The sequence below is a fragment of the Saccoglossus kowalevskii genome, chromosome 21 (assembly GCF_978046115.1).
Source record: "Saccoglossus kowalevskii chromosome 21, keSacKowa6.1, whole genome shotgun sequence".
NCBI lineage: Eukaryota > Metazoa > Hemichordata > Enteropneusta > Harrimaniidae > Saccoglossus > Saccoglossus kowalevskii.
Genome location: NC_140661.1, coordinates 26,831,978 through 26,858,568, shown reverse-complemented (window position 1 = coordinate 26,858,568; position 26,591 = coordinate 26,831,978). Strand labels below are relative to the sequence as shown.

The window sequence follows — 26,591 nt, the reverse complement described above, 5'->3', positions numbered from 1 at the left end:
TTGAATTGTATTGGAGTTTAAGTATCTAGTCATTGGAGTAGTGGAGTTTTACCGCGTTATTGTACTTGATGTTTTCAGAGTATAATAATACCAATACCAGTTGAAACCTCATCTGTTGGCTCCGTGTTCGTATTTTATCATCGCCGTCAGGGAAGTCTTTATGTTACTGTTGCTATTTTGGTATTTGAACCATCACACCTGTACTATACCAATTACGGTAATATTACGTTGCGTGTGACAATAAGTTCAGCGGGTAATTTCTGCAAATATGTTGTGGGTGCGTGCATTTGCAGACGCGAAGTTAGTGGATAGTGTTTCATGGTTTTCTCCCCGGGGGTTGTCTTTCCATTGTAGTTTAGCTACAAATCGACCGTCTTTCCGGGTTAAATTATGATTTGTATAATGTTGATACGGTTCATCGTGGGTGGGTTAGCATCGTGAGCTGAAGTCGTTTTGTGTATCCCGATATTTTCCAAATCCCAGTAAGATGTTATGTTCTTGTCTAGCTGTTCATTGGTAGATTTCATCGCTGTGAGATGCAAAGTTTGTATGCGAGTTCTTCGTTGTTTACCAGTGTGTTCTGAAAGTGTGTTCCAATGTTCCAAAAGTAAATAGCAGAGAGGACTCAACTGCTACAGTCCCATTGCCATAGATAATTTTATTATTATTATTATTATTTTGTTTCCTTCATATTCACCAAAATGTACTTCAATAGTATGTAATATTTTTGCATATTTAAAGGTCATCGATGTAAACTAGGCCAGTTAATATGTATGAATAATTATGATGACATACTCATTTCAGAACCCATCTCATAGCTAAGACTGGCATAATGGTCTGTCACATTTTTGGTTATTGCGACGTAACGCAAGGTCAAAAATAGGTCAAACTATATATTTTTGATCTCTTCTCGATGAGCAAATTGATATGCATCTTAAAAGGATTGTACCATTTTTGAATTTTGACCCAAAAATGTTTTTTTTGGCAAAAAATGGTTTTTAATTTTGGCATCGCCCCTGACGTGAAACTATATAAAGACGTGATTTAGCATAGATGCCTGCTTGTAACAAAAAATGCCGGAAAAAATTGTTTTGAGCACTTTTCTACCTTCTGCTGACTGTCTGTAGCTATTTCTCGGACATGCAGTGACCGATTTATTCCGAACTTAGTAAAAAGTCACAAGTCCGACAATTTTGGCCAGTTATTTTGGACACAAAAATGTGTTACTATAATTGATTGCAACTAGTTCTCTGAAACGACTGCAATCTGATTAAAATCTGATGTAGTGTACGGGCTTTAATTATTTTGGCTATAAACTTATTTTAATTTTATTTTTTATTACTTTTGTTATTAATGCCCTTTTATTTTATTATTTTACTTTGATTTTGATTTTGTGATTTTTTTTAATTCCGCCCTACCTACATCTGAACCGATGCCTATGTAACGAGATTTCAACGAGACCCACTATCGACGATTTTAGTCAACGAATCACAGACCTCCTTCTATAGCGCACATGATGGCGTCACCGGGCAGAGTCTGATGGCAAACACACTCAAATAAAATGGCGGATTATACCGACCGAGAAAAACACGGCTTTTCGGTAAGTTTATCATTGTCAAATGCAACGAAAGTCATTTTTATGTTAATATTGTGGCTCGAATGGTTCGATTTTAGATCGTTATTTTGCATAGTTATTCTGGGAGTGACGATTTTGTTTCCACCGGTTCGACCGAACACCAGTGTCTTTTTCCAGTCGCCTGCCCTGGAGACGGGTGATGTTTTGTTGACGATCGGGCCAAAATCGTCTACGATATTGAAGCCGTAAATATTCATCAAATTGTATCAACATTTTGTACATTATACAATAACACTTTATTAAAGTAAATGAGCTGATTTGGACTGGAATAATATATTTTTTATTTGGAACACATCGCAATTGATCAGGAAATATTGTTTTGCTCCAATTTTCTGCGTCGATGCCGTGGGCCGGTGACCGCTATACAATTTAAAATCAGTTTGCATTGTTTACTATAGCTGTTTACAGTGTTCTAATCATTACGATTTACTTTTTTTTTGCTTCCATTCTAGATAATTATGCTCAGTGATGTAAAATTGAAGCGATGACTGAATGAACGAACCTTGGCTGGCGAAGATGTATCTGGAAGTGTACACATTTGTTGGAAGTGAAAAAAATATTCAATGAAATGACAAAAATTGTAAAATGCTGTGGAATTTCTTTTGCAAATAAAAATATACTAGCAATTTTCTATTAATGGTTTATTCAAGTGGGCAAAATATAAATGTACAGAAGAATTGCCCGTATACACTGAAAAGTAAGCAACCGACAGCCTGTATAAAAGGGGGACTGTGATTGGCTGTTACTTACGCGAGATTTGAACGGGACTTACATAGGCGTCGGATCAGATGTAGGTAGGGCGGAATTAAAAAAATCAAAATCAAAGTAAAATAATAAAATAAAAGGGCATTAATAACAAAAGTAAAAAAAATAAAATTAAAACAAGTTTATAGCCAAAATAATTAAAGCCCGTACACTACATCAGATTTTAATCAGATTGAAACGACTGGAACAATTTCATTAAAAATGGTTACTATGACACCTTATTGTTTTTTAGTAATAAATCGTTGAATCATATCACTTAAATGTGTTCACAACCGGTTTTTCGAAATGATTGGGTCAATATCAATAAAACTTGTTATGGTGACATTATAGGTATATGTTTACATGTCTGTATACCGTGACTTGTCCATGGTATATTTTACTTGTCCCACATTTCAGTAAACTTTTCACTTTTATTGATTACGCAATCATGGGAAACTAAAAAGAGTGTGCACTAATACAATCTGGTAAAATCTGATGTATTGTACGGTGTGTATCTTACAATACAATAACAAACAAAATAAAATAAAATAAATAAAATAAAATAAAATAAAATAAAATAAAATAAAATAAATACTATTTGAGTATTCAAATTCGCCTGTGGCGGAAATAAGAAAAATAAAAAAAAATTGCAATGTCGAGAATTGACAAGTCTTCAACTATGACATCAAAGACAACCTATGGACTTTAATTAATCAATTGAATAATTGCTATAGAAATTAGGTAATTTAAATTCCCTACTTATAAGATTATCACAGATACGTACCACGTCATTGAAGCTGTTCTTGAAATATTCATGCATAAATACATACAGGGTAACGACAAAGACTTCTTTTGTGTGCTTTGCTTAACAGAGTCAAATGGCCAAGGGTGGGGTTTAAACCTATAGCAACAGTCAAAATCGTAAAACCTCTTACATAAGCTGTTTGGACTTTGATAGAAAATACACAAATTAAGTGATTACTTCATCCGTATAAGCAAATTGTAAAATCTTCAATAGTCTCTTTTGCAATCATGTAAATTAAGTTTGGCCATTAGGTGTCATACAGGAGAATCCATCTGTGCTACCAAAAACCTTATCCTGTTTCTTGTGACACAAGTTTTTCATTGTTTGCCTTGTGTTCACAATTATTAAAACCTTACTGTTGTGGGTATATATCAATGTTAGAATAGGATTTCAATATAGATGACAAGAACAAATATTAAATGAAAAGGATAAAAAGCCATTTATTGAAAAAAACTCATACAGAATATCATTATTGTATTTAAAACAATACTTCAATGTCACATTTTATGAAGCAATAAAACAATCAAAGAAAGCTTAGAAAGAACTCCTGTGTGCTGAGAGTATTGGAGACACATTAAAAATTAATTCAAAATTACTTGTACTTGAGATATTGTTGGAAAAGCTGAAAACTAATTATGCAAATCAGTTAACTATTATGAACAGATTTGAGTGTAAAACTAAATAAGGTCTGTGTAATGTAATATCTATGTACCAAGTTTTATTGAAGGTTCATTGAAATGTGATGCTTACTACTTGAAATATCAAAAGCTAAAAATTAATCAATTATTCAAATTAGGTAATTAATATGAACTGATATTACCCTAAGATGATCAGTGTCCTATGACATTCTATGTACCAAGTTTTGATGAAATGTGATGATAAAAACTTGTGATATCAGTGGAAAAGCCAAAAAATGATTAATCATTATGCAAATTAGGTAATTAATATGCATGGGATTTTTACCCAAAACTAATAAAATCTGGGCATTAGTTTAGAACATCTATGTGCCAAGTTTCATCGAAATCCAATGAGTGGATCTTTAGATATCAGTGGAAAAATCATTGAACAGCTAAAAATCAGCTAATTATCATGCACATATACACATACAGTTCATACATTTTGACACATGTGCTTATTATATACCTAAAGCCAATAATGGCCATAAAGTAAGTCACATTTTCACCCAGTTTATGTTCAAAAATAATCATCAGTAACAAATCTGAAGTAACAAATAATGAGATTTCTCAATCATTCAACCCAAAGTAGTCTGACTTTTATTTATAGTGTAATTCCATTAATCTGAACTATCTTCAGCATTCATCGTTCTTTTTAGGTCTCAAGATATCTTTTCCTCTACTGCAATGCCTCAATTAAGCTGCTGCAACCATACCATTACTTAAAACAACAAGTCATTGTCAATGACACGTCCCCGTTCCGTTCATATTTGAGTGACATATACATTCAAAGCAGATCATGACCGAAATGCACCTGCACATGTACAACACATTGTGCTAAATCTGAACAAAATCCATCCATGCATGACTGAGATCCGGTTCTGGAATTGTGAAAATACGTGATTTTGATGCATTTTCGGCCTTAAAATGGCCATCATTCCACTATTGTTAAGCAGATCATGAAACAAATGCACATATCTATTTGTGACATGATGTACCATGTGTGTGTGAAGTTTGAACTTGATCAATCCAGACATGTCTTGGATACGGATCCAGAACTGAATTCTTCAACAAAATGGCCGCCAGTCGGCCATTTCGAACTTGATCCGAAAAAAATAGACGTGCATCAAGGTCCTATTATGTTTAATGTATGTACCAAATTTGAACAAAATCCATCCATGCATAACTGAGATACGGGTCCGGAATGGTGAAAATGTGCGATTTCAATGCATTTTCGGCCTTAAAGCGGCCCCCATTTGGCTATCGTTAATGAGATCATGAAACAAATGCACATACATATTTGTGACATGATGTACCTTGTGTGTGTGAAGTTTGAACTTGATCAATCCAGACATGTCTCGGATACGGATCCAGAACTGAATTCTTTAAAACAAAATGGCCGCCAGTCGGCTATTTCGAACTTGATCCGAAAAAAAAATGACGTGCATCAAGGTCCTATTATGTTTAATGTATGTACCAAATTTGAATGAAATCCGTCCATGCATAACTGAGATCTGGGTCCGGAATGGTGAAAATGTGCGATTTCAATGCATTTTCGGCCTTAAAGCGGCCCCCATTTGGCTATCGTTAATGAGATCATGAAACAAATGCACATACATATTTGTGACATGATGTACCTTGTGTGTGTGAAGTTTGAACTTGATCAATCCAGACATGTCTCGGATACGGATCCAGAACTGAATTCTTTAAAACAAAATGGACGCCAGTCGGCTATTTCGAACTTGATCCGAAAAAAAAAATGACGTGCATCAAGGTCCTATTATGTTTAATGTATGTACCAAATTTGAATGAAATCCGTCCATGCATAACTGAGATCCGGGTCCGGAATGGTGAAAATGTGCGATTTCAATGCATTTTCGGCCTTAAAGTGGCCGCCATTTGGCTATCGTTAATGAGATCATGAAACAAATGCACATACATATTTGTGACATGATGTACCTTGTGTGTGTGAAGTTTGAACTCGATCAATCCAAGCATGTCTCAGATACGGATCCAGAACTGAATTCTTTAAAACAAAATGGCCGCCAGTCGGCCATTTCGAACCCGATCCAAAAAAAAAAATGACGTGCATCAAGTACCTATTATGTTTAATGTATGTACCAAATTTGAACAAAATCCGTCCATGCATAACTGAGATCCGGGTCCGGAATGGTGAAAATGTGCGATTTTGATGCATTTTCGGCCTTAAAATGGCCGCTATTCGGCTATCGTTAATCGGATCATGAAAAAAATGCATGTGCATATGTCCCATATAATGTGTGATGTATGAGTGAAGTTTGAACTTAATGGGTCCATGCATGTTCGAGATACAGGTGATCGCGGACGCACGGACGCACGGACGCACACAGGGCAAAACATAAGTCCCCGTTTTCGGACTGCGTCCGAACGGGGACTAAAAAAAGACACATTATTTTCTTTACACATTGAACATGAAAGTGAGAGCAACTTGGTGCACTTGTACTGTAATTTAATGAAAAGATTTTCAATGCACAAAATATCTGAAAGAGGACTATACAAAGTGCCTACATATTTGCTGTTTAAGTATTTTAAATATTTATAAAATACATGGCGTACTGCCTATCACTGTAGTTTTGTAATCATGTACAATGGAATACTGTTATTTTTCAATTTATGTTTGCCTTAAGCTTAACCAGCATTCAGATGACTTGGGTTTTATTTTATCAACAACTGTTACACTGCTTCACCATACCATGATATACAACTATGGGAGAACATCTATGTACCCTGTATGTCTTGTCAAATTCAAGATTTTACCCTCGCCCTCTATCAGAAGTTGCAGTGTAATTGACAACATAACTGATAAATGTGTCATATCAATATCACAGCTACATGTAATCCACATCAAACACTCTAATGGTTATTTGTACATGTATAAGGAAAGTGCTTGTAATGAAATAAAAAACTCAACCAGGCCGGTGGACATTATACCATGAAAATACCAACCAGAGGATAAACAACTAAAAGGGTGACAAATACACCAATCATAGCGTTATCACGACTGAATACACATTATACGAGTAATGATTGCAATTTGATATACATAGAACTTGCCTAATGGGTTTGTGCCCCTGAAATGGGTCTTGTTTTTGGGATTTTATGTATTTTGATTTTGCCACTATCCAGGTATAAAAATGTGTTCACACTTTTGAGCACTCAGGGGCACCTCCCCACCCAGCTATAGGGTAACAGGGGCTCACTATGTAAATTAGAAGCTGCACTAAATAAATAATACATTTCACTCAAAAAATAATGAAAAAACATTTGATATACCGGTATGGATATGCACATACCGATAGACCAGTCACAGGTGCTCGGAACGTTTCTTGGATAATAAGAAATGACTTAAAGTAGGGTTGGCATAGTTAATCAGTCGCCGGTACATTCACCTACCACTCATATAATACTAGTAACAGTCGATCGATTGTTTCTACCGATATCATGCTTGAGTTGTGTGAAGCGGATAGAAATCCAATTTTGAAAATCGTGTTATTTTCGGACCATTTCGGTGTCATTGTGTGAACGCTTTCCTACCTTGTGTTATCATATGAGTGGTAGGCGAATGTGCCGGCGACTGATTAACTATGCCGACCCTACTTTTGGTCATTTTTTATTATCCAAGAAACGTTCCGAGCGCCTGTGAGACCAGTACGAGTACTTTGTTCTGCCCCATTGTACTAGACGTCCTCAGCAACCATCCACACGAATAAATCACCAGGTCTCTGAGGTATACACAGTGTCGGTAAATTTATAGAGCAGAATGAATAAAACGTTCGTGCTGGACAAGTTCCTTTTTACGTGTACCTTATTGTCGTTATAGAAATCCACAAACGAAAATGGCTACCACTTGAGACGAAGCCTCCACAGGCGTGAATAGGTTAATGCACGCGATTTTTTAACACACACACGAAAAAAAATCTCTCAAATAGCGCCCCCACAGGCGTAAAAAGGTTAACGCACGCGTTTTTTTGCACACACACACGAATAAAAAATCTATTCAAAACAGCGCCCCCACAGGCGTAAATAAGTTAATGCACGCGTTTTTCTCTTTTTACACACACGAAATTTTCATTCGACCTCACACACGCCATTTTTAAAAACACACACGTCATTTTTTAACACACACGTCGTTTTTAACACACACATCATTTTTAAACACACACACGTCATTTTTTAACACACACGTCGTTTTTAACACACACGTCATTTTTAAAAACACACACGTCATTTTTAAACACACACGTCATTTTTAAACACACACGTCATTTTTAAACACACGCCATTTTTAAAAACACACACGTCATTTTTTTAACACGCACGTCGTTTTTAAACACACGCCATTTTTAAAAACACACACGTCGTTTTTAACACACACGTCATTTTTAAAAACACACACGTCATTTTTAAACACACACGTCATTTTTAAACACACGCCATTTTTTAAAAACACACGTTTTTTAAAACATCCACGCCATTTAATATACACACATGATTTTTTTAAAGCACATACCATTAAAACGCACAGTCACGCCGTTTTTTTTTAAATGCACACATCATTTTAAAACACACACGCCACGGCCTCCAATACGTACGTAATTTTGAATTATTAGTACGTTTTCTTCTAGTATACAAAAAATAATAAATTTACATTCCGCGCCTCGTACTACATGTTGATTTCATTTTGTAATCCAGACGGCGTTAGGGCCAAGTCATAGAGTGAGGAATTAATTAATTGGTTGTCTAAAACAGCTGTATTTAATGGTTCTTTACTAGAATCTTACAAGGTACTTAGATCATTAATATACAAGTTAAACATAGTTGGGCTTAATATACATCCCTGTTTCACACCTTTATTAATATTAAATATTTCAATTTTAATTGCCGCTTGGTGTTGATATACATGAGTTTGATTGATTTACAGATCCGATTCGTCATAAGCTATCAAACGCTTTTCTAAAATGAACAAAACAAACATGAACCTTGTTTCGTTTTTAACTATTTATGAATAAGGACAAAAATATGATCTGCTGTTCTACAATTTTTACGAAAACCAGCCTGATTATTTTTTTTTAAAGTATGTGGTTAGTCTAGTAATAATAATTGAACATAAAGTTTTACCAATGCTATGGTAATAGAGATTCATTTACATCCTCATGTTTATGTAGATGGATTGGACTACTATTCTATATTGTTGGGAAGAAACCGGTGTTTAAAATTAAATTGAAAAGTTTTGTTAATGGTTTAGTTTATCTATTTTAGTAATTAGTTATTTTTTCTAAATTCATAATATCAGTGTTAATTCTGTCTTCACCCACTGTTAAGTTATCGTCATTTAATATCTTGTAATAATTTACCCAAGAGTCTAGGAATATAAAGTTACACTTATCAATTTTTAGAATCTCTTACTTAATTTAGAATCTTCCAAGATTTGTTTGGGTTATTATTCTTAAATGTTATTAATTTATCTAATATTTTTTTTTTGTAATTGTTGTTTTTTAATATAACTAACTGTTTAAAATTCTTTTTCTTACAATAATAAATCTGTCTTATTTTATTGCCAAAGAGAAATTTGCTGAGTTTATTTTTACTCCTTGAATTCTTTTTAACTTTCTTTTTGTTTAGTATTGGTCATGCAGCTATTTCTATAATACAATTGAGTTTTTTGACTGCCCTGCCCCACCATTGAATTCAAATTCTTCCTGACGAAAAGGGTAAGTTTTATTCTGTATTCCTTTACTCGCTAACCTGTCCTGGTAGTTGAATGCAGGCAACTTATCCCATTTCCAAATATTTGCAATTGGAATGTTATGTAGTAAGTAATTATTTGCACATTTGACTAAAATTGTTTTTGGAAGTCTTAAAAGGTATGATAATTGGCAATGATCTGAGTAGCATGTAAAATTATGAATTCTGAATCTGAATTCTGAATCAAATTTGTCTAGCAAGAAAGGTACCAAAATATACTCTACTGTGCCTGCATCGTAATAATGATAACATGTGAAGTTTCCTGTTGAGTCACCAGGTATTCTACCATTTAGTATCTTAAAGGGCGGCAGTTGTCGTGCCGCGATATGGGACTCCTAGCGACGTATACAACCATAGACCCTCCAGGGTCTATGATACAACGCGTGTAAAATTCATTGTTTATTTACATGAAATAAGAACACGCGCTGCGCGACGACCACTACGCTTTAGTGTCACATTTTTTACACAGATTTATCAACATCTTACCATATGTATTTATGATCACATCGTCTGTAATATAGGTGTCAGGTACTGTAATGAAATCAGTAAAGTCACTTTCTATAAAGTCAGATAATACACCTGTTCTGCTATTGAAATCCCCTTGAAGCAGTATTTTGCCATTCTCGGAGTATTTTTGTAATTTTCCTCTCTAGGTTCTCAAAGAAATCCTATCTAGTTTGTATTGAGTTGATTGTAGGGTTGTAAATAGAACAAATATAAATATTAGTTGACAATTTGAAAAAAAAAAACTCTTTATCGAGTCTACACCATAACATGTCTTCGCTATCATTTAGGTAGAAATGTATACCTTTCTTATAATATTTTTAAATAGTATTGAAATGCCTCCTCTTATTTGTTTTTGTCTAATGACTGAATGTGAATAATAACCTTGAATTTGTAGAGCATTTTTATTATCATTGTTCAACCAGGTTTCTCTACATGTAATGTTATGTCAGAAGATGTCATCGGACGTTATGTACCAAGGGTGACAGATTGCTGCAGTTTATGCAGCTCTCTTGGTCGTGGTATACGTTGCGGGGCGACCAGAACGTAATATCAAAATAGCTTAAGCGGCCAATAAGAGCTGCTAAACTGCAGCAAGGGTGACAGACAACTATGGTTCCACATTCTTGCTGAACTGCGTTGCGTTCACAGTCAGCTGGCGCACACCTGATATAATAAAATAAATGCGATATTTACTATATTTAGTTTTATGCGGCAATCAAGATGGCGGCCCCCATAGAGTAAATATCGCATTTATTTTATTATCACGTGTACGCCAGCTGACTGTGGTTGCGTTAATTCTAATAATGTAACTGCTATCGGGAAGTTTTTTCCGTTTAAGCTAAGGGGTCTCAGGTCAAAGTTGAACGTGGCTTTGAATGTGTATTGACATTTGTTGAATTTCAGATGTTTTGTAATCGGAACAGTCGGTGACAACATGGACCTAACATTTCTGGGAACAGCTTCGTGTTATCCATGTCCAAATAGAGGTGTGTCATGTACAGTGCTTCGCAATGGTAAGACCCGTTTCAAACCACTAAAATCCGTTGATCAAAGAGGTGAATATCTTCGCGCCACACTACTACTGATCATTATATAGTTCTAAACTTATAGTCAGCATTTTGAGTTAATGATCTAAACAATTTTATATATTGCGGGGGAGGGGGAGTATTTGAAGATTTAAGTGATAATTGTAAGTGTGTGACCAGATGGGGGGGGGGGTACTTCCACATTAAGTGGGTAAGGGTGTGCAGCCCACCTCTCGTCAACCATACTAACTTCTAAACCACATTTTTTCTATTCATATACCCACATCTAAACACAAGCGTATCATTTTGTGCAACTATAAGTCCAACAAAAATTAAGCCGTTTTGAGATATGAATATATATTGGCATTTATACCCGCCCTTATACAGTAAAACTGTATCAAGTTCCTTAAAGTAGCACTGTCATCAGAACTGTGCATCCTGTGCACATTCTACATTTCTGTGGTTATTATTCATCGTAATTATTATTCATCAGATTAACTGCAATAAACATTGCTCATTTTCATACATAAGGGTATGCAACATTTATACCCATGTATGGATGTATGCAGTTTCATTAAGCAAATAACACCATACGGCACCTAATCGCCTAGCTTCAAATAAGCTCGGTTATTAAGCATCCTTTTTTGGGGATGCCCAGTGGCCGAGTGGAAGACCTGTAGTGGCGTGAAGCTAGGCGATTAGGTGCCGTACGCAAGCGCCCGTTCGAGTCACGCATGCAGTACATGTTTACTATAATTTGATGTAGTATTTACCTTGCCATTTATTAGATATTATTTGCTTACTTTACTTCCTATGTCAACAGCAACTATGAGTTTAAAATTATTTCTCAGTACTTATTCACTGTTATAATGCTGTACCAATACTTTCACCATCATACCACAGCCAGATCTGAAGGCCTTTGCCGCATTCTGGCCACGCTGTGTGGCGCGGATCGCGTGGACGGGTTTCATGTTCTCTGCACGTAATAAGCTCGGTTATTAAGCATCCTTTTTTGGGGATGCTCGGTTGCCGATGGGAATACGTGTAGTGGCGTGAAGCTAAGCAATTAGGTGCCGTAGGCGAGCGCCGGTTCGAGTCACGCACGCAGTATGTGTTTTCTATAATTTGACGTAGTATTTACCTTGCCGTTTATTCAGTGTTATTTGCTTACTTTACTTCCTATGTCAACAGCAACTATGAGTTATGCTATTTCGTGATAAGCAAACTCTTGCGATTTATGAACGTTTGACATTGATCCAGTTTGATCATGCGTGCCAATCGTAGCTCTAACCAATAGCATCACAGACTCACTAATTTGCTTCATTATTTATTGGAATATGGTTTTTCTTGCAATTTTTTGATGATATCGCGATGTGTTTGACTTCTTCAATTCATGTGCAATCTTCATCACATGTATACCCTAACCTTATAAATCCTTGATTTTAGTTTAACATCACAAAAAACTGTAACTAGAACCAAGCACAACGTGTATTCTTACAATAGTTTGAATTTACGATTCACATTAATAAAAAACCATCAACACATTCCTGGATCTGAATGATTATCTGGATCACCACAATTTAATAAATTCTTCTTTCGGTAAAGAAACACATCTGATAAAAATTTCAGAGTAATCCAAGCATAACCTTTTCTGTAATGTTGCTAACAGGCAAACTAACACTACACTACATAATGTTCTTGGCAGAGGTAATTATTGTTCAGTGGCGATGGTGTTTACTGTTTCAAGCTATTTTCTCTGTTACTTCTTTGAATGCATGTAAGATTCAGAGGTTCAGCACTGTGCATTTAGATGGTATGACTAAACGTACTTGAAGGCCGTCCATGATAATGGCTTGAAGACGAAGATCTAGGTTGGATGAGAACATATAGTTTTTAAAACTGTTGTGTTATTTTGATGAAATATTGTTCATGTGACACATATCTAAGTATTTATTCAATGGAAACAATAAAAAACATGGATGTACATTATCAATGACGACACATGTGCTGCAGAAGTCACAAGTTTAGTTTATGATAAATGATAATGCAATTTACTCATCACCATGCAGTATTTAACAACGTTATTTAAAAATAGGTTCTTTAATTCATCTAGATTGCATCTTTGAAATCACTAGTGAAAGAAAAAATTATATTCTTGTTTAGAAAATCATCGACATATTTTGTTTATCTGTTCTGGTTCAGTCAGTTGACAGACTCCAGAGCATTGACCTCAAAGATTCCTCATGATTAAAAATTACTAAATCAGACTCCACATTGTATTTATCGACAAATAACATTGCACCATTTCTATATATAGCAAAGCATGAAAACAAATCTTCTGAAGACAAGTTATTGTCACGACTGCATAAATCTGTATATTGTTTAACAACTTGATTCTTGACTTTCAGAAGGTGACTGTTGGATGTTTGATTGTGGAGAAGGAAGTCAAATCCAGATACAGAAAAGTAACATTCGACCAACCAGAATTACTAAAATATTCATAACACATCTCCATGGTGACCATGTAAGTGAAGTAGATTTCGCTTAAAGGTTGTTGTTTTTTTAAGCTCAACTTTTAAGTGTCAACTTTTCTAGCATAGAATAATGCTGCTTGAGTCTCCTAATATCTCCTAATGCATAGAACACTGGTCAGCTCAAAATATGATGATCGTCTAGTGATGATCATCGGGAATGCAATAAGCAATTTATTTAAGCATGTTTCATTCATTGGTGCACAGACTGCAGTGCAACGATTACTGTCCTTTGCTTAGCGCATCCATGCTAATGTGTTCCATCATCAAACAGTGTAACAGCTTAATGCCTATGCATTATTGTAGGGGTCTCAGAAAACATACATAAAAATTCTAGGCTTCTAGCTGTTCCTGTTGTTATTTATTATGAGCATGTTGTGACAAATTATCAGATTATTGTTTGTCTATAAATCACACACTACATGCTTGAATACAATTTGTTGTACTTTGTCGTACTGTACTTCAGGCTTCACTCTGTCTGCAATGAGACTACTTACACTTGGATTTTGTCATGCCTAAAAGGCTGTGGTCGTCGCGCAGTACGTGTTCGAATTTCACATAAGCTAACAATGTATTTTACACACTTGTAAGGTGCTATGAGTCTCATATCGAACAGGAAGCAATGCGATAACTATTGCCCTTAAGTGATGATTCTGGATGAAAATTTGTTATTGCTTGAATTCTGGGCATTATTTATGGTTTTCGTTTTTATAACATGAATCACTTATTCATTTCTATGACAGTATTGTCTAAATTTTACTTGCTTGCGAATGTTAAAATGCATTTGTCATAATTACAATATCTTGAAAAAATTCAACTGATTTAATTATATGCAGCGTGCATAAATGATAAAGACAATTCCAACCCACAACTGCATTTAGTTTGATTTGTCATATCATAATGAAGTTTATTGTTTCACCAACTTTGCAGTGAAATTTCAATGCCACAATGTAAATATAAAAATAAATACGCCTGTCACTATGTTAGCTTTTGTTTACTTAATCACATTACTTATAATGTGCATTTCCTGTTTGTTGTTGCAGTTATTTGGTCTGCCCGGTTTTCTTTGCACTATTGGCCAATCAGGAGCAGAAAGAGACACACCACTAGAACTATATGGCCCAATCGGATTACGGAGGTATATCCGGACATCTCTGGAGTTGTCAAGGTCAATGCTGGGTTTTGATTACATTGTGAATGAACTTGCAGTACCTGAAAAGGAACTGCCTGCTGATTGGGAGGTAAATATCAAATTTTTAAAAAAGAAAATTTAAAAAAAAAATGTTATAGCTGTTACGCAGCATCGTGAAAAAATGAACTTATTATGAGTTCTTATACAAGGCGGTAAAATGCATTGTTTGTTAATACAAAATTTGAACACAAAAACACATGGCATACATCACTATGCAAGTCCATCATGGTCATCCATAATATATTGCACACTTAAATGTCTTTGTGAAGTGCCGTAGGCCGAATTATGGACTTCAAAGTCAAGGTGCTAACCACAATCCCTCTAAAGTGTTAAAACAGTGTACTAGTATAAGCAAATACGACAAGCTTGTTATAAACAGATTAAAAAGGGTAATTTATTCACCATCACTGTTACAGTGTTTATTCACAATTTCTGTCCTCAAATCTAGTTTTTAAGGAAATGTTAACCAATAGAAATGGTTATTATTTTGGCATACAATCAGTACTATGTTATTCATAGTTGTAATTTGTTTTTGATTTTGTAACAGTGACATACGCAGGTTTACTGGATGTCTCATCAGAGGTGTACGCTGATTAGAGACATTATGTTTTATTGTTTTTGTTTTAGGTTCATTATACATACTGTAAAATATTTTATTTTCGCTTGGAATTAATTTTCGCTGAAAGAATGATTCAGTGAAAATAAAATCCAGCGAATATATCTTTTTTCCTATATTTAACATTCAACTTGTCAAAAATCAGTGAAAATAAATTCCATATAACACCGAAAAACTCTTTTCAGCGAAATTAATTCCAGCTAAAATAAATTATTTCACAGTAACCTAGTTGTCAGAATGGGGGTTTAATTAATTTGGATCTTATACCATGTCTGTGTTTATTTGCATAAAATGGATGTGCAATGAAAGATCATAGCCCTTATTGGGAAATACTCGCAGCTCTATTTTTTTTTCTTTTTTTTTTCCCCTCATGTAGTCATGGCAACCTGTTCATGATTCTACTGGTGCTTTACATCCTAATGAAAAACCAGGAAGATTAATTGAACCAGATGAACATGGAGTATGGCACTGGTAAGGTGGTTGACTCTAGTATTGGATCCAGAACCTAGACAGTTACTAAAGTTACTAATAAAATAATGTAGTTTACATCGACCTGTTATTGGATTTAGAACCTGGACAGTTACTAAAGTTATTAATAAAATAATGTAGTTTACATCAACCTATTATTGGATTAGAAACTGGGCAGTTACTAAAGTTAATAATAAAATAATATAGTTTACGTCGATCTGTTATTGGACCCAGAACCTAGACAGTTACTAAAGTTACTAATAAAATAATGTAGTTTACATCGACCTGTTATTGGATTTAGAACCTGGACAGTTACTAAAGTTATTAATAAAATAATGTAGTTTACATCAACCTATTATTGGATTAGAAACTGGGCAGTTACTAAAGTTAATAATAAAGTAATATAGTTTACGTCGATCTGTTATTGGATCCAGAACCTAGACAGTTACTAAGTTACTAATAAAATAATGTAGTTTACATCGACCTGTTATTGGATTTAGAACCTGGACAGTTACTAAAGTTATTAATAAAATAATGTAGTTTACATCAACCTATTATTGGATTAGAAACTGGGCAGTTACTAAAGTTAATAATAAAATAATATAGTTTACGTCGATCTGTTATTGGACCCAGAACCTAGACAGTTACTAAAGTTACTAATAAAATAATGTAGTTTACATCGACCTGTTATTGGATTTAGAACCTGGACAGTTACTAAAGTTATTAATAAAATAATGTAGTTTACATCAACCTATTATTGGATTAGAAACTGGGCAGTTACTAAAGTTAATAATAAAATAATATAGTTTACGTCGATCTGTTATTGGACCCAGAACCTAGACAGTTACTAAAGTTACTAATAAAATAATGTAGTTTACATCGACCTGTTATTGGATTTAGAACCTGGACAGTTACTAAAGTTATTAATAAAATAATGTAGTTTACATCAACCTATTATTGGATTAGAAACTGGGCAGTTACTAAAGTTAATAATAAAGTAATATAGTTTACGTCGATCTGTTATTGGATCCATAACCTAGACAGTTACTAAGTTACTAATAAAATAATGTAGTTTACATCGACCTGTTATTGGATTTAGAACCTGGACAGTTACTAAAGTTATTAATAAAATAATGTAGTTTACATCAACCTATTATTGGATTAGAAACTGGGCAGTTACTAAAGTTAATAATAAAATAATATAGTTTACGTCGATCTGTTATTGGACCCAGAACCTAGACAGTTACTAAAGTTACTGATAAAATAATGTAGTTTACATCGACCTGTTATTGGATTTAGAAACTGGACAGTTACTAAAGTTACTAATAAAATAATGTAGTTTACATCAACCTATTATTGGATTAGAAACTGGGCAGTTACTAAAGTTAATAATAAAGTAATATAGTTTACGTCGATCTGTTATTGGATCCAGAACCTAGACAGTTACTAAAGTTACTAATAAAATAATGTAGTTTACATCGACCTGTTATTGGATTTAGAACCTGGACAGTTACTAAAGTTATTAATAAAATAATGTAGTTTACATCGACCTGTTATTGGATTTAGAAACTGGACAGTTACTAAAGTTACTAATAAAATAATGTAGTTTACATCAACCTATTATTGGATTAGAAACTGGGCAGTTACTAAAGTTAATAATAAAATAATATAGTTTACGTCGATCTGTTATTGGACCCAGAACCTAGACAGTTACTAAAGTTACTAATAAAATAATGTAGTTTACATCGACCTGTTATTGGATTTAGAAACTGGACAGTTACTAAAGTTACTAATAAAATAATGTAGTTTACATCGACCTGTTATTGGATTTAGAAACTGGACAGTTACTAAAGTTATTAATAAAATAATGTAGTTTACAACAACCTATTATTGGATCCACAACCTGGACAGTTACCAAAGTTACTAATAAAATAATGTAGTTTACATCGACCTGTTATTGGATTTAGAACCTGGACAGTTACTAAAGTTAATAATAAAATAATGTAGTTTACATCGACCTGTTATTGGATTTAGACCGTGAACAGTTACTTTGGTTAATAATAAAATAATGTAGTTTACATCGACCTGTTATTGGATTTAGAACCTGGACAGTTACTAAAGTTATTAATAAAATAATGTAGTTTACATCAACCTATTATTGGATTAGAAACTGGACAGTTACTAAAGTTATTAATAAAATAATGTAGTTTACATCAACCTATTATTGGATTAGAAACTGGGCAGTTACTAAAGTTACTAATAAAATAATGTAGTTTACATCGACCTGTTATTGGATTTAGAACCTGGACAGTTACTAAAGTTATTAATAAAATAATGTAGTTTACATCAACCTATTATTGGATTAGAAACTGGGCAGTTACTAAAGTTAATAATAAAGTAATATAGTTTACGTCGATCTGTTATTGGATCCAGAACCTAGACAGTTACTAAAGTTACTAATAAAATAATGTAGTTTACATCGACCTGTTATTGGATTTAGAACCTGGACAGTTACTAAAGTTATTAATAAAATAATGTAGTTTACATCAACCTATTATTGGATTAGAAACTGGGCAGTTACTAAAGTTAATAATAAAATAATATAGTTTACGTCGATCTGTTATTGGACCCAGAACCTAGACAGTTACTAAAGTTACTAATAAAATAATGTAGTTTACATCGACCTGTTATTGGATTTAGAAACTGGACAGTTACTAAAGTTACTAATAAAATAATGTAGTTTACATCAACCTATTATTGGATTAGAAACTGGGCAGTTACTAAAGTTAATAATAAAGTAATATAGTTTACGTCGATCTGTTATTGGATCCAGAACCTAGACAGTTACTAAAGTTACTAATAAAATAATGTAGTTTACATCGACCTGTTATTGGATTTAGAACCTGGACAGTTACTAAAGTTATTAATAAAATAATGTAGTTTACATCGACCTGTTATTGGATTTAGAAACTGGACAGTTACTAAAGTTACTAATAAAATAATGTAGTTTACATCAACCTATTATTGGATTAGAAACTGGGCAGTTACTAAAGTTAATAATAAAATAATATAGTTTACGTCGATCTGTTATTGGACCCAGAACCTAGACAGTTACTAAAGTTACTAATAAAATAATGTAGTTTACATCGACCTGTTATTGGATTTAGAAACTGGACAGTTACTAAAGTTACTAATAAAATAATGTAGTTTACATCGACCTGTTATTGGATTTAGAAACTGGACAGTTACTAAAGTTATTAATAAAATAATGTAGTTTACAACAACCTATTATTGGATCCACAACCTGGACAGTTACCAAAGTTACTAATAAAATAATGTAGTTTACATCGACCTGTTATTGGATTTAGAACCTGGACAGTTACTAAAGTTAATAATAAAATAATGTAGTTTACATCGACCTGTTATTGGATTTAGACCGTGAACAGTTACTTTGGTTAATAATAAAATAATGTAGTTTACATTGATATGATATTGAATCCATCAATGAGAACACTCATATCATATCATGTCTTTAGGATGCCATTGTTCACAGATACAAAATTCTACAGTTATCTCAGTTCATAAAATTCATGAAATTATATCTCTTGTCAAGTTAAAGGGGTTTAACATTTCTTTTGTAGTTATGGTGATAAAAGAATAACTGTGAAAGCTGCTCCACTCACTCATCGAGTGCCAACATTTGGGTTTGTTATCGAGGAAGCCACGCTGCCAGGAAAGTAAGTCAGCAAGAACTGTCTTGGAAAGAACAACAAAACATTCCAATTGTCAAATTGAAGAAATTATACCGACTTGAGATGACCTATGAGTCGTTTTATTTCAGAGTAATACTGCATCCAACGATGCTCCAACTAGCATTGTTAATTATTATGATGGCCCTGGGATGTTCAAAAAAATGTAGATAGCCTTTTTTTTGTGTGTGTTTTTTTATATTTATTTAATTATATTATTATTATTTTTCCATTTTCACAATATTTTTGCAAAAACAAGAAAAAAATACACATTGACCTGAAAGAAAACCCATTTTCTGTTTGGCCTAATAGTGAAAATATAACTATCCTGTACTTTTTTTTACAGACTAGATTCAAAGAAACTTCTTGACCTGGGTGTACCTCCTGGTCCGCTGTATGGTCGGATAAAGAATGGTGAGAATATGACATTGGATAACGGCGACGTGCTTACGCCTCAAGATGTACTCGGTCCACAGCGATTAGGAAGAAAAATAGGTATCTGCCAAATACAGTTTGGAATTATTGTACGTAACAGTAATGCAATTCCCATGTATCGTAATGACTGACAGTCATATTACATCCAGTTTCTGAAATTCTTCTCTTACCAGTTATTTTAGGGGACACGTCATGCAGCGAGCAGATAACCTCAGTTGCCATGGATACTGACATCTTAGTTCATGAGGCAACGTTGGAGAATGAGCTGCTTGACAAGTGCATTGAAAATGGACACTCTACTCCAGGTATCAACTGCTTCTCTGAAACCTTTGATCTGATTGCTTTGTAAACATAATGTTACTTGTGTAGTTAGAATGTTAATTCAGATTGTCTTGTAATATACATCGTTTAGTTTAATCAATAGCTCATATTTTTGTTTACAGGGATGGCTGCGGAGTTTGCTAATAAAATAAATGCAAAGAAACTCATTCTCACTCATTTTAGTCAGCGATACAGAGCGGTGTCCGACACATTGAAGGTAGGGTAGGGTCTAAAATCATTAGTGTAAAAGTACCGGATTCTGCCGTAAATTTGCCCAGGTCCGTTAAACAGCAGTTCGGGTTTTAAAAAAAATAAAATGGGACCAAATAACCGCCCAGGGTGCTTTTTCGGCAGTTTTTTAAGTTGTTATTTTAATCTTTTCTGATGCCTAGAAGTTTCGCTGTAGTCATTGACACCTATTCCAAGCCAAAAGATCGTACAACAACATCGGCAAAACTTTTTCGTACTGTGTTCAATAACATTAACATATTTAAATGAGCTATGGTATTTTGAACACGTTGGCATCATCCATCGTTTTTGACTCCCATGTGCGAAGCACAAAATGGGAGTCTTTGCAGTTAGTGTGTCTGTATGTGTGTGTGTATGTGTGTCCGACTGTTCCACTGCTATCTCAAGAACCATACATCGGTTTTTGATGAAACTTGGTGCATAGATGCTCTGGGCCAATGCGCAGATTTGATTAGGTTTTGGTAAAAATCCATGCTCGTTAATTACCTAATTTGCATGATAATTAGCTAATTTTTAGCTGTTCTATGACTTTTCCACTGATATCTAAAGAACCACTCTTTGGATTTTGATGAAACTTGGTATATAGATGCTCTGAACTAATGCTAGGTTTTGATTAGTTTTTGGTAATAATCCGTGGATACTAATTACCTAATTTGCATAATGATTAATCAATTTTCGGTTTTTCCACTGATATCTCAAGTACTAATCATCACATTTCAATGAAACTTGGTACATAGATGTCATATGACACTGCACAGACCTGATAGTTTTTATGGTAATATCAGTACATATAATTACCTAATTTGCATAATTAATTAATTTTCAGCTTTTGATATAAGTAGTGAGCATTACATTTCAATGAAACTTGGTACTTACATACTCAAGGACTATGCAGAGATTGATTGTTTCGGATAAATATTTGTGCATATTAATCACCTAATTTGCATAATTAACCAATTTCCAACTTTCACACTTATATCTCAGGTACTAATCATCACATATCAATGAATGTTTATACATGGATGCTGTAGGACAATAGACAGACCTGGATAATTGTGGGTTAAAATCTGTACATATTAATTACCCAATTTGCATAATTAACCAATTTTAAGCTTTCACACTGATATCTAAAGTACTAATTTCCATTTTAAGGAAACTTAGTACAAAGATGCTCTAGAACAATGTACAAACCTAATTAGTTTGGGGTAAAATTCTGTTCATATTATTTCCCTAATTAGCATAATAATTCATAATTTGTTGGTTCTAATCACATTTCAATTAAACTTGGTACATAGAGTTTTTGTTACATTGCGCAGACCTCATTAGTTTTACAATCAAATCTGTTCATGTTAATTTTCTGATTTGCATAATTAGTTTTCAGCTAAGTAATTTCAAATTATATTTAATGTGTCTCCAATACTCTCAGCACATGGGAGTTCTTTCTAAGCTTTCTTTGATCATTGGTTAATTATCGATTTTACCTGTCAGGTCAAAGAACACTGTCTCAGGTCAAACATGGCGGATATTCATTTCTACAGCATCGAACGCTGAAAATGCGATCGGAATCATTCGCTTACGATGAAATAATTTGAAATTTATTTCCATTTCATAACAATACAGCGAATTTATTTTTTGCACGTTATTATAATCATTACTAAGTAATAATCAACAATTGTAAAACGCAGCATGACTGGATTGCACTACCGCGATCATTTGCTACTAAGCAATGCAGTTGGGTTCGTTTTTATTTGAAACTTCTTTTAGAATATACTTTCGTTACTAATAAAATGAAACAAAATAATTGTATTTGGCGCACGAGGTTCGTTAATGTTATTTTTTTGGAGAAAATTGCGCTGTCTACTTTTTAATACAGCAAGTTTCTTTCGTTTTGGGTGGTCCAACTTCCAGCGTTGAAAATTGGCGTAGGTGGATTTTACAATGAAAATATGAGTCCCCCTAAAAATATTTTATGATAATTTTTTGAAAATTTGAACCCCAAATAAGGGCCCACCAGCCGTGAAACCGCCCAGGGCGATTTTTCGGATGGGCGAATTTACAGCAGAATCCGGTAATTACGATCTCAAATTGGCTATGATTTTGATATTGTTTTCTACCTCATCACAAGTGTAAAGTTAGATTGAGAAGGATAAGAATAAGGCAACTCTGATGACATATTGCACTGTGAATCAGACTTATTTTGAGAAATATGTGCATATCGCTAGAAAAACTAAATTCTAAAATTGCTTAGGGTTCAATGTCAAAGGTTGTATTTTCTAACGCCACTTTCGTATTTCTAACATATCCTAAACTTACTTTCTTAATTGACTTTCTGGCAACATCCACCATTTCTGATTCTCAATCAAACATACGACAGTCTGTGATGGTTTTGTTCAGAATAATTTTGATTGATGCTCATGTAGAATTTTTAAAAAGTATGATTTCAATGAAATCATCATTGCATATACATGTAACCCTGGTAATCAAAGTTATTTATGATATTTTTAGTTCTATTTGTATATCACATTTGCTCAATGAGAAGTGCATCTCCAATAGGAGTGCATATAAACCAAAAATTTCACAGGCTATATACTAAATCAGTGAAATATAAATTATTTTGTTCATAATTTGTTTTTGTAATTCACATATAAGCGTATGTTCTACTAATATGGTACTTTGTATTTACTAATGCAGCTATACTGACACTCCTGCAGTGACTCTTACAAATACACCCACTGTATAGGATTTCCCACCTATGAGTTGACCAATCCGATCAGTACATGACACCCTGTTAAAAGGTTTGCAGCAGATATTTTACAGAATAATTGCCATTGATTTCAGGAAGGTGAAGAATCAGTTGGTAAACTCATAAAGCAAGCTGAACTTGTGTTTTCGAGAGGTGACGTAGTAGCGGCCGATGATCTGATGCAGATTGTTATACCACAGCACTAAATGAATTAAAGGAAGACAGATGCATCATGGGTGGAATAATCATGTCTGATAGATATGTTCTTAGATGAGAGCTGGAATTATATCTTGAAAATTCACAAGCTAATGCATTGTGGGAATGTAAGTAACATGAACTGAGGCATGGTATATCATGGGAGTGTGCAAGTGTCACTACTGCTCAATGTTTTTATCAAGTGAAACCTGTAATTGCTTCTCTCTATTTAGAGTATATGCCCATATTTGGTGTGTCACATCATAAGTCATGTTTAGGGAGCTGGAGAGAAAAATAAAACATGATTGTTAGTGTGATGCTTGTGTTAAAGTGAACCAATAATATTATGCAACTGTAATACACATATGCAGTTGCCAGACTATTCGTGTCATGGATGTGTGAATATACAACCTTGTAGTCATACTACAGAGGGCAGTATACAACCTTGTAGTCATACTACAGAGGGCAGTATACAACCTTGTAGTCATACTACAGAGGGCAGTATACAACCTTGTAGTCATATTACAGAGGGCAGTATATAACCTTGTAGTCATACTACAGAGGGCAGTATACAGTAACAGGTGTTTCAAAATGACACAATGCGTGATTAACCAATCAAGTCTTCCAGTTCCAGTTTTGCAGGGAACAAGCTTACTAGAATATGGTATATAGGATGCTGTGATCTTATGTTTAGATCAGCAAGTCATCAAAATACTACAATTTATCATAATTCCAATGGCTCTGAATGGTTGTTCAAACATCTTGAAGTATTGCATATTTTATATCTGCCATATTGTGTTCAGTCTGAATGATCAGAAATATTGCATCATAGGGGTACATGCACAAACTCGTGCATCATGGGAGTATATGAAGCCTACAAAAAATGTCAATAACTTTCAATTATTTTTTTTTTTTTAATTTTTATTATTGTGAAGCGCCTCTGATCAGACTTTCTGGAATTACAGCACTATACAAGTTTTAAATGATAATAATAATAATATTATATGCGCATACTGATGCATCTTGGAAATATGGGAATATTTGCATATAGTATCACAGAATACATGTTTGTACTGAGTATACACACAATGATGCATCATGGGAGTATACAAATGTACTGATGCATCGTGGGAGTTTTTAAAGACAATACAGGGTAAAACTGCATTGTAAATATTAGCAAAATTTTGGAATACATTATGCCACAATTCAATTATTTCTGAAATTGTCTGCTGGACAGACAAACAATAAAGTCATAGAATATTATTGTATTATTACTGGGACATTCAAAGTTTTTTATTCCAGTTTGTAGAACAAATTATTATGTACATTTGTATGTCTAGTCTAGTACTGTATGCCTTTGTGAAGTTTGTAGTATTGCCTTCACAAAAAAACAGTTTTTCATCTTCTCTCATAACAATATGAACATGCCTCGCTCTAACAACTAAAATACTGGCTGATTCTATTGCATGTACCATAGTTGCTCTATTAAAAGCACATCTCCAGTATAGACTATATACACTGGGGTCAAAAATGTACAAAATTTGAACATGCTCATCCATGCATGGTACAGAAAAAAATGTCAATTATAATGATGGTTAATTTGACACCATGGGCGCTGTCTATAAAACCTCAGTGAAATTGTCACTGCATGTCTGTGCATTTCTTTATTTGGTTTATAAACTTAAAATATTGTCTCTCACAAAATGTAATGGTTTTGCAGTATTTACAAATACATAGAGTGAATATGGTAATCCAGCCAGTTTAATGACTTCTGTAAAATAACAATTAAATAAAATTTTCACTGGATTTAAATTTCACTGATTTAGCATTTCAGACATATTAAGTGGGTTTTGAATTCATGGTTTTATCATTTAGATATTGTGTTCTATGCTAAATTTTACATATTCACTGGGTTTTAATTTAGCGCATTTTCCAGTCAGGGAAATAAGCAAAATTAAAACCCAGTGAATAATTAACCCTTTTACACTACTATAGTCATACTTGAGTTATTCAAACAGTAAAACTACTTTTCATCTAGATTTAAATTTTTGAATAAATTAAACTCATTCTGAAAGCTATATAATTAAATTTCATGTAAAAGTTGTGGGCACAAAAAAACAGTGATAAAAAAACATTTGTAACATTTATTTTAGAAACATTGCTTGCAATATATGTTTTGATATTGATACTGTAAAAATATTTCATTTAATTAAAAAGTATGAAAATGATTTATACACTGTATTCTAGTTTTCTTTAAAAACAAAGTAACGTGTTTATTACCGGTATGTTGTAAGGCAACAATTGTTTGAATAGTGTCTTCCACATTCAAGCTGATGTTACTTTCCAATGTTTGATACCAAAGTCTATCAACAATGTTCCTAGGAATATTCCAATGTTGCATTGGAAACCAATAAAGGGATACTGCTCTGTTAGTAGCACATGTGCTTATGTAAGTGATGTGTCTATTTTCAAATTCCAGCATATAATGAATGCACAATCGGTATTTGGTGTAAGTGAAGATGCACTTCTAATACAGAAAATATGGTAACGGATTTCATGATCACATGTTGTCTGCACCTTAGTGAATCATCTTTCAAAATAAAATCATAGAACACTTTATTTTTTCTGCTTGATGTAACTTTATTTGTCTAACTTTAGTGACATGTATATATATACAAATATAAATCTAAAATTTAAATAAAATTATTACAATCATTTTTTTATATTAAAAACCTTAAAAATAAACCTAAGTGTTTTGTCTTCTCATGGCTTTACATGGCCTTCCTTATGCTCAACCCTGAACAAAATCATTGATTTGTATGCTGAATAATTTTATTCCGAAGCCAAACTAATTAATTGACTATTCTATTGACCCGTCACCTTGACAACCCTAGAAAATATGTTATGGAGCGATGGT

At 33.6% G+C, this 26,591-nt stretch overlaps 1 protein-coding gene and 1 long non-coding RNA gene across 2 annotated transcripts; both read left to right on the top strand.

Moving 5' to 3' along the window:
* The first annotated feature begins 1,274 nt into the window (after nucleotides 1-1,274).
* On the top strand, nucleotides 1,275-2,262 carry LOC146729832 (uncharacterized). Its single transcript, XR_014927996.1, has 2 exons — nucleotides 1,275-1,600; nucleotides 2,089-2,262. It is a non-coding gene; the product is annotated as an uncharacterized LOC146729832 (long non-coding RNA).
* An 8,752-nt stretch (nucleotides 2,263-11,014) lies between these two features.
* Nucleotides 11,015-26,419, top strand: LOC102808839 (zinc phosphodiesterase ELAC protein 1-like). The gene is made up of 9 exons (XM_006821508.3): nucleotides 11,015-11,163; nucleotides 13,584-13,699; nucleotides 14,750-14,947; nucleotides 15,891-15,985; nucleotides 19,624-19,719; nucleotides 20,078-20,226; nucleotides 20,340-20,471; nucleotides 20,610-20,704; nucleotides 23,575-26,419. The coding sequence occupies exons 1-9, from the start codon at nucleotides 11,085-11,087 to the stop codon at nucleotides 23,683-23,685; spliced, it is 1,071 nt and encodes a 356-aa protein (XP_006821571.1). The 5' UTR covers nucleotides 11,015-11,084; the 3' UTR covers nucleotides 23,686-26,419.
* Nucleotides 26,420-26,591: the final 172 nt, after the last annotated feature.

Bases quoted from the DNA above. Each gene is read 5' to 3' on its own strand.
- LOC102808839 (XM_006821508.3), top strand. From the start codon at position 11,085: ATGGACCTAACATTTCTGGGAACAGCTTCGTGTTATCCATGTCCAAAT. The intron at 15,986-19,623 runs GTAAGGTGGTTG...TTTCTTTTGTAG, and splicing joins GAACATGGAGTATGGCACTG to TTATGGTGATAAAAGAATAA. The intron at 19,720-20,077 runs GTAAGTCAGCAA...TTTTTTTTACAG, and splicing joins GAAGCCACGCTGCCAGGAAA to ACTAGATTCAAAGAAACTTC.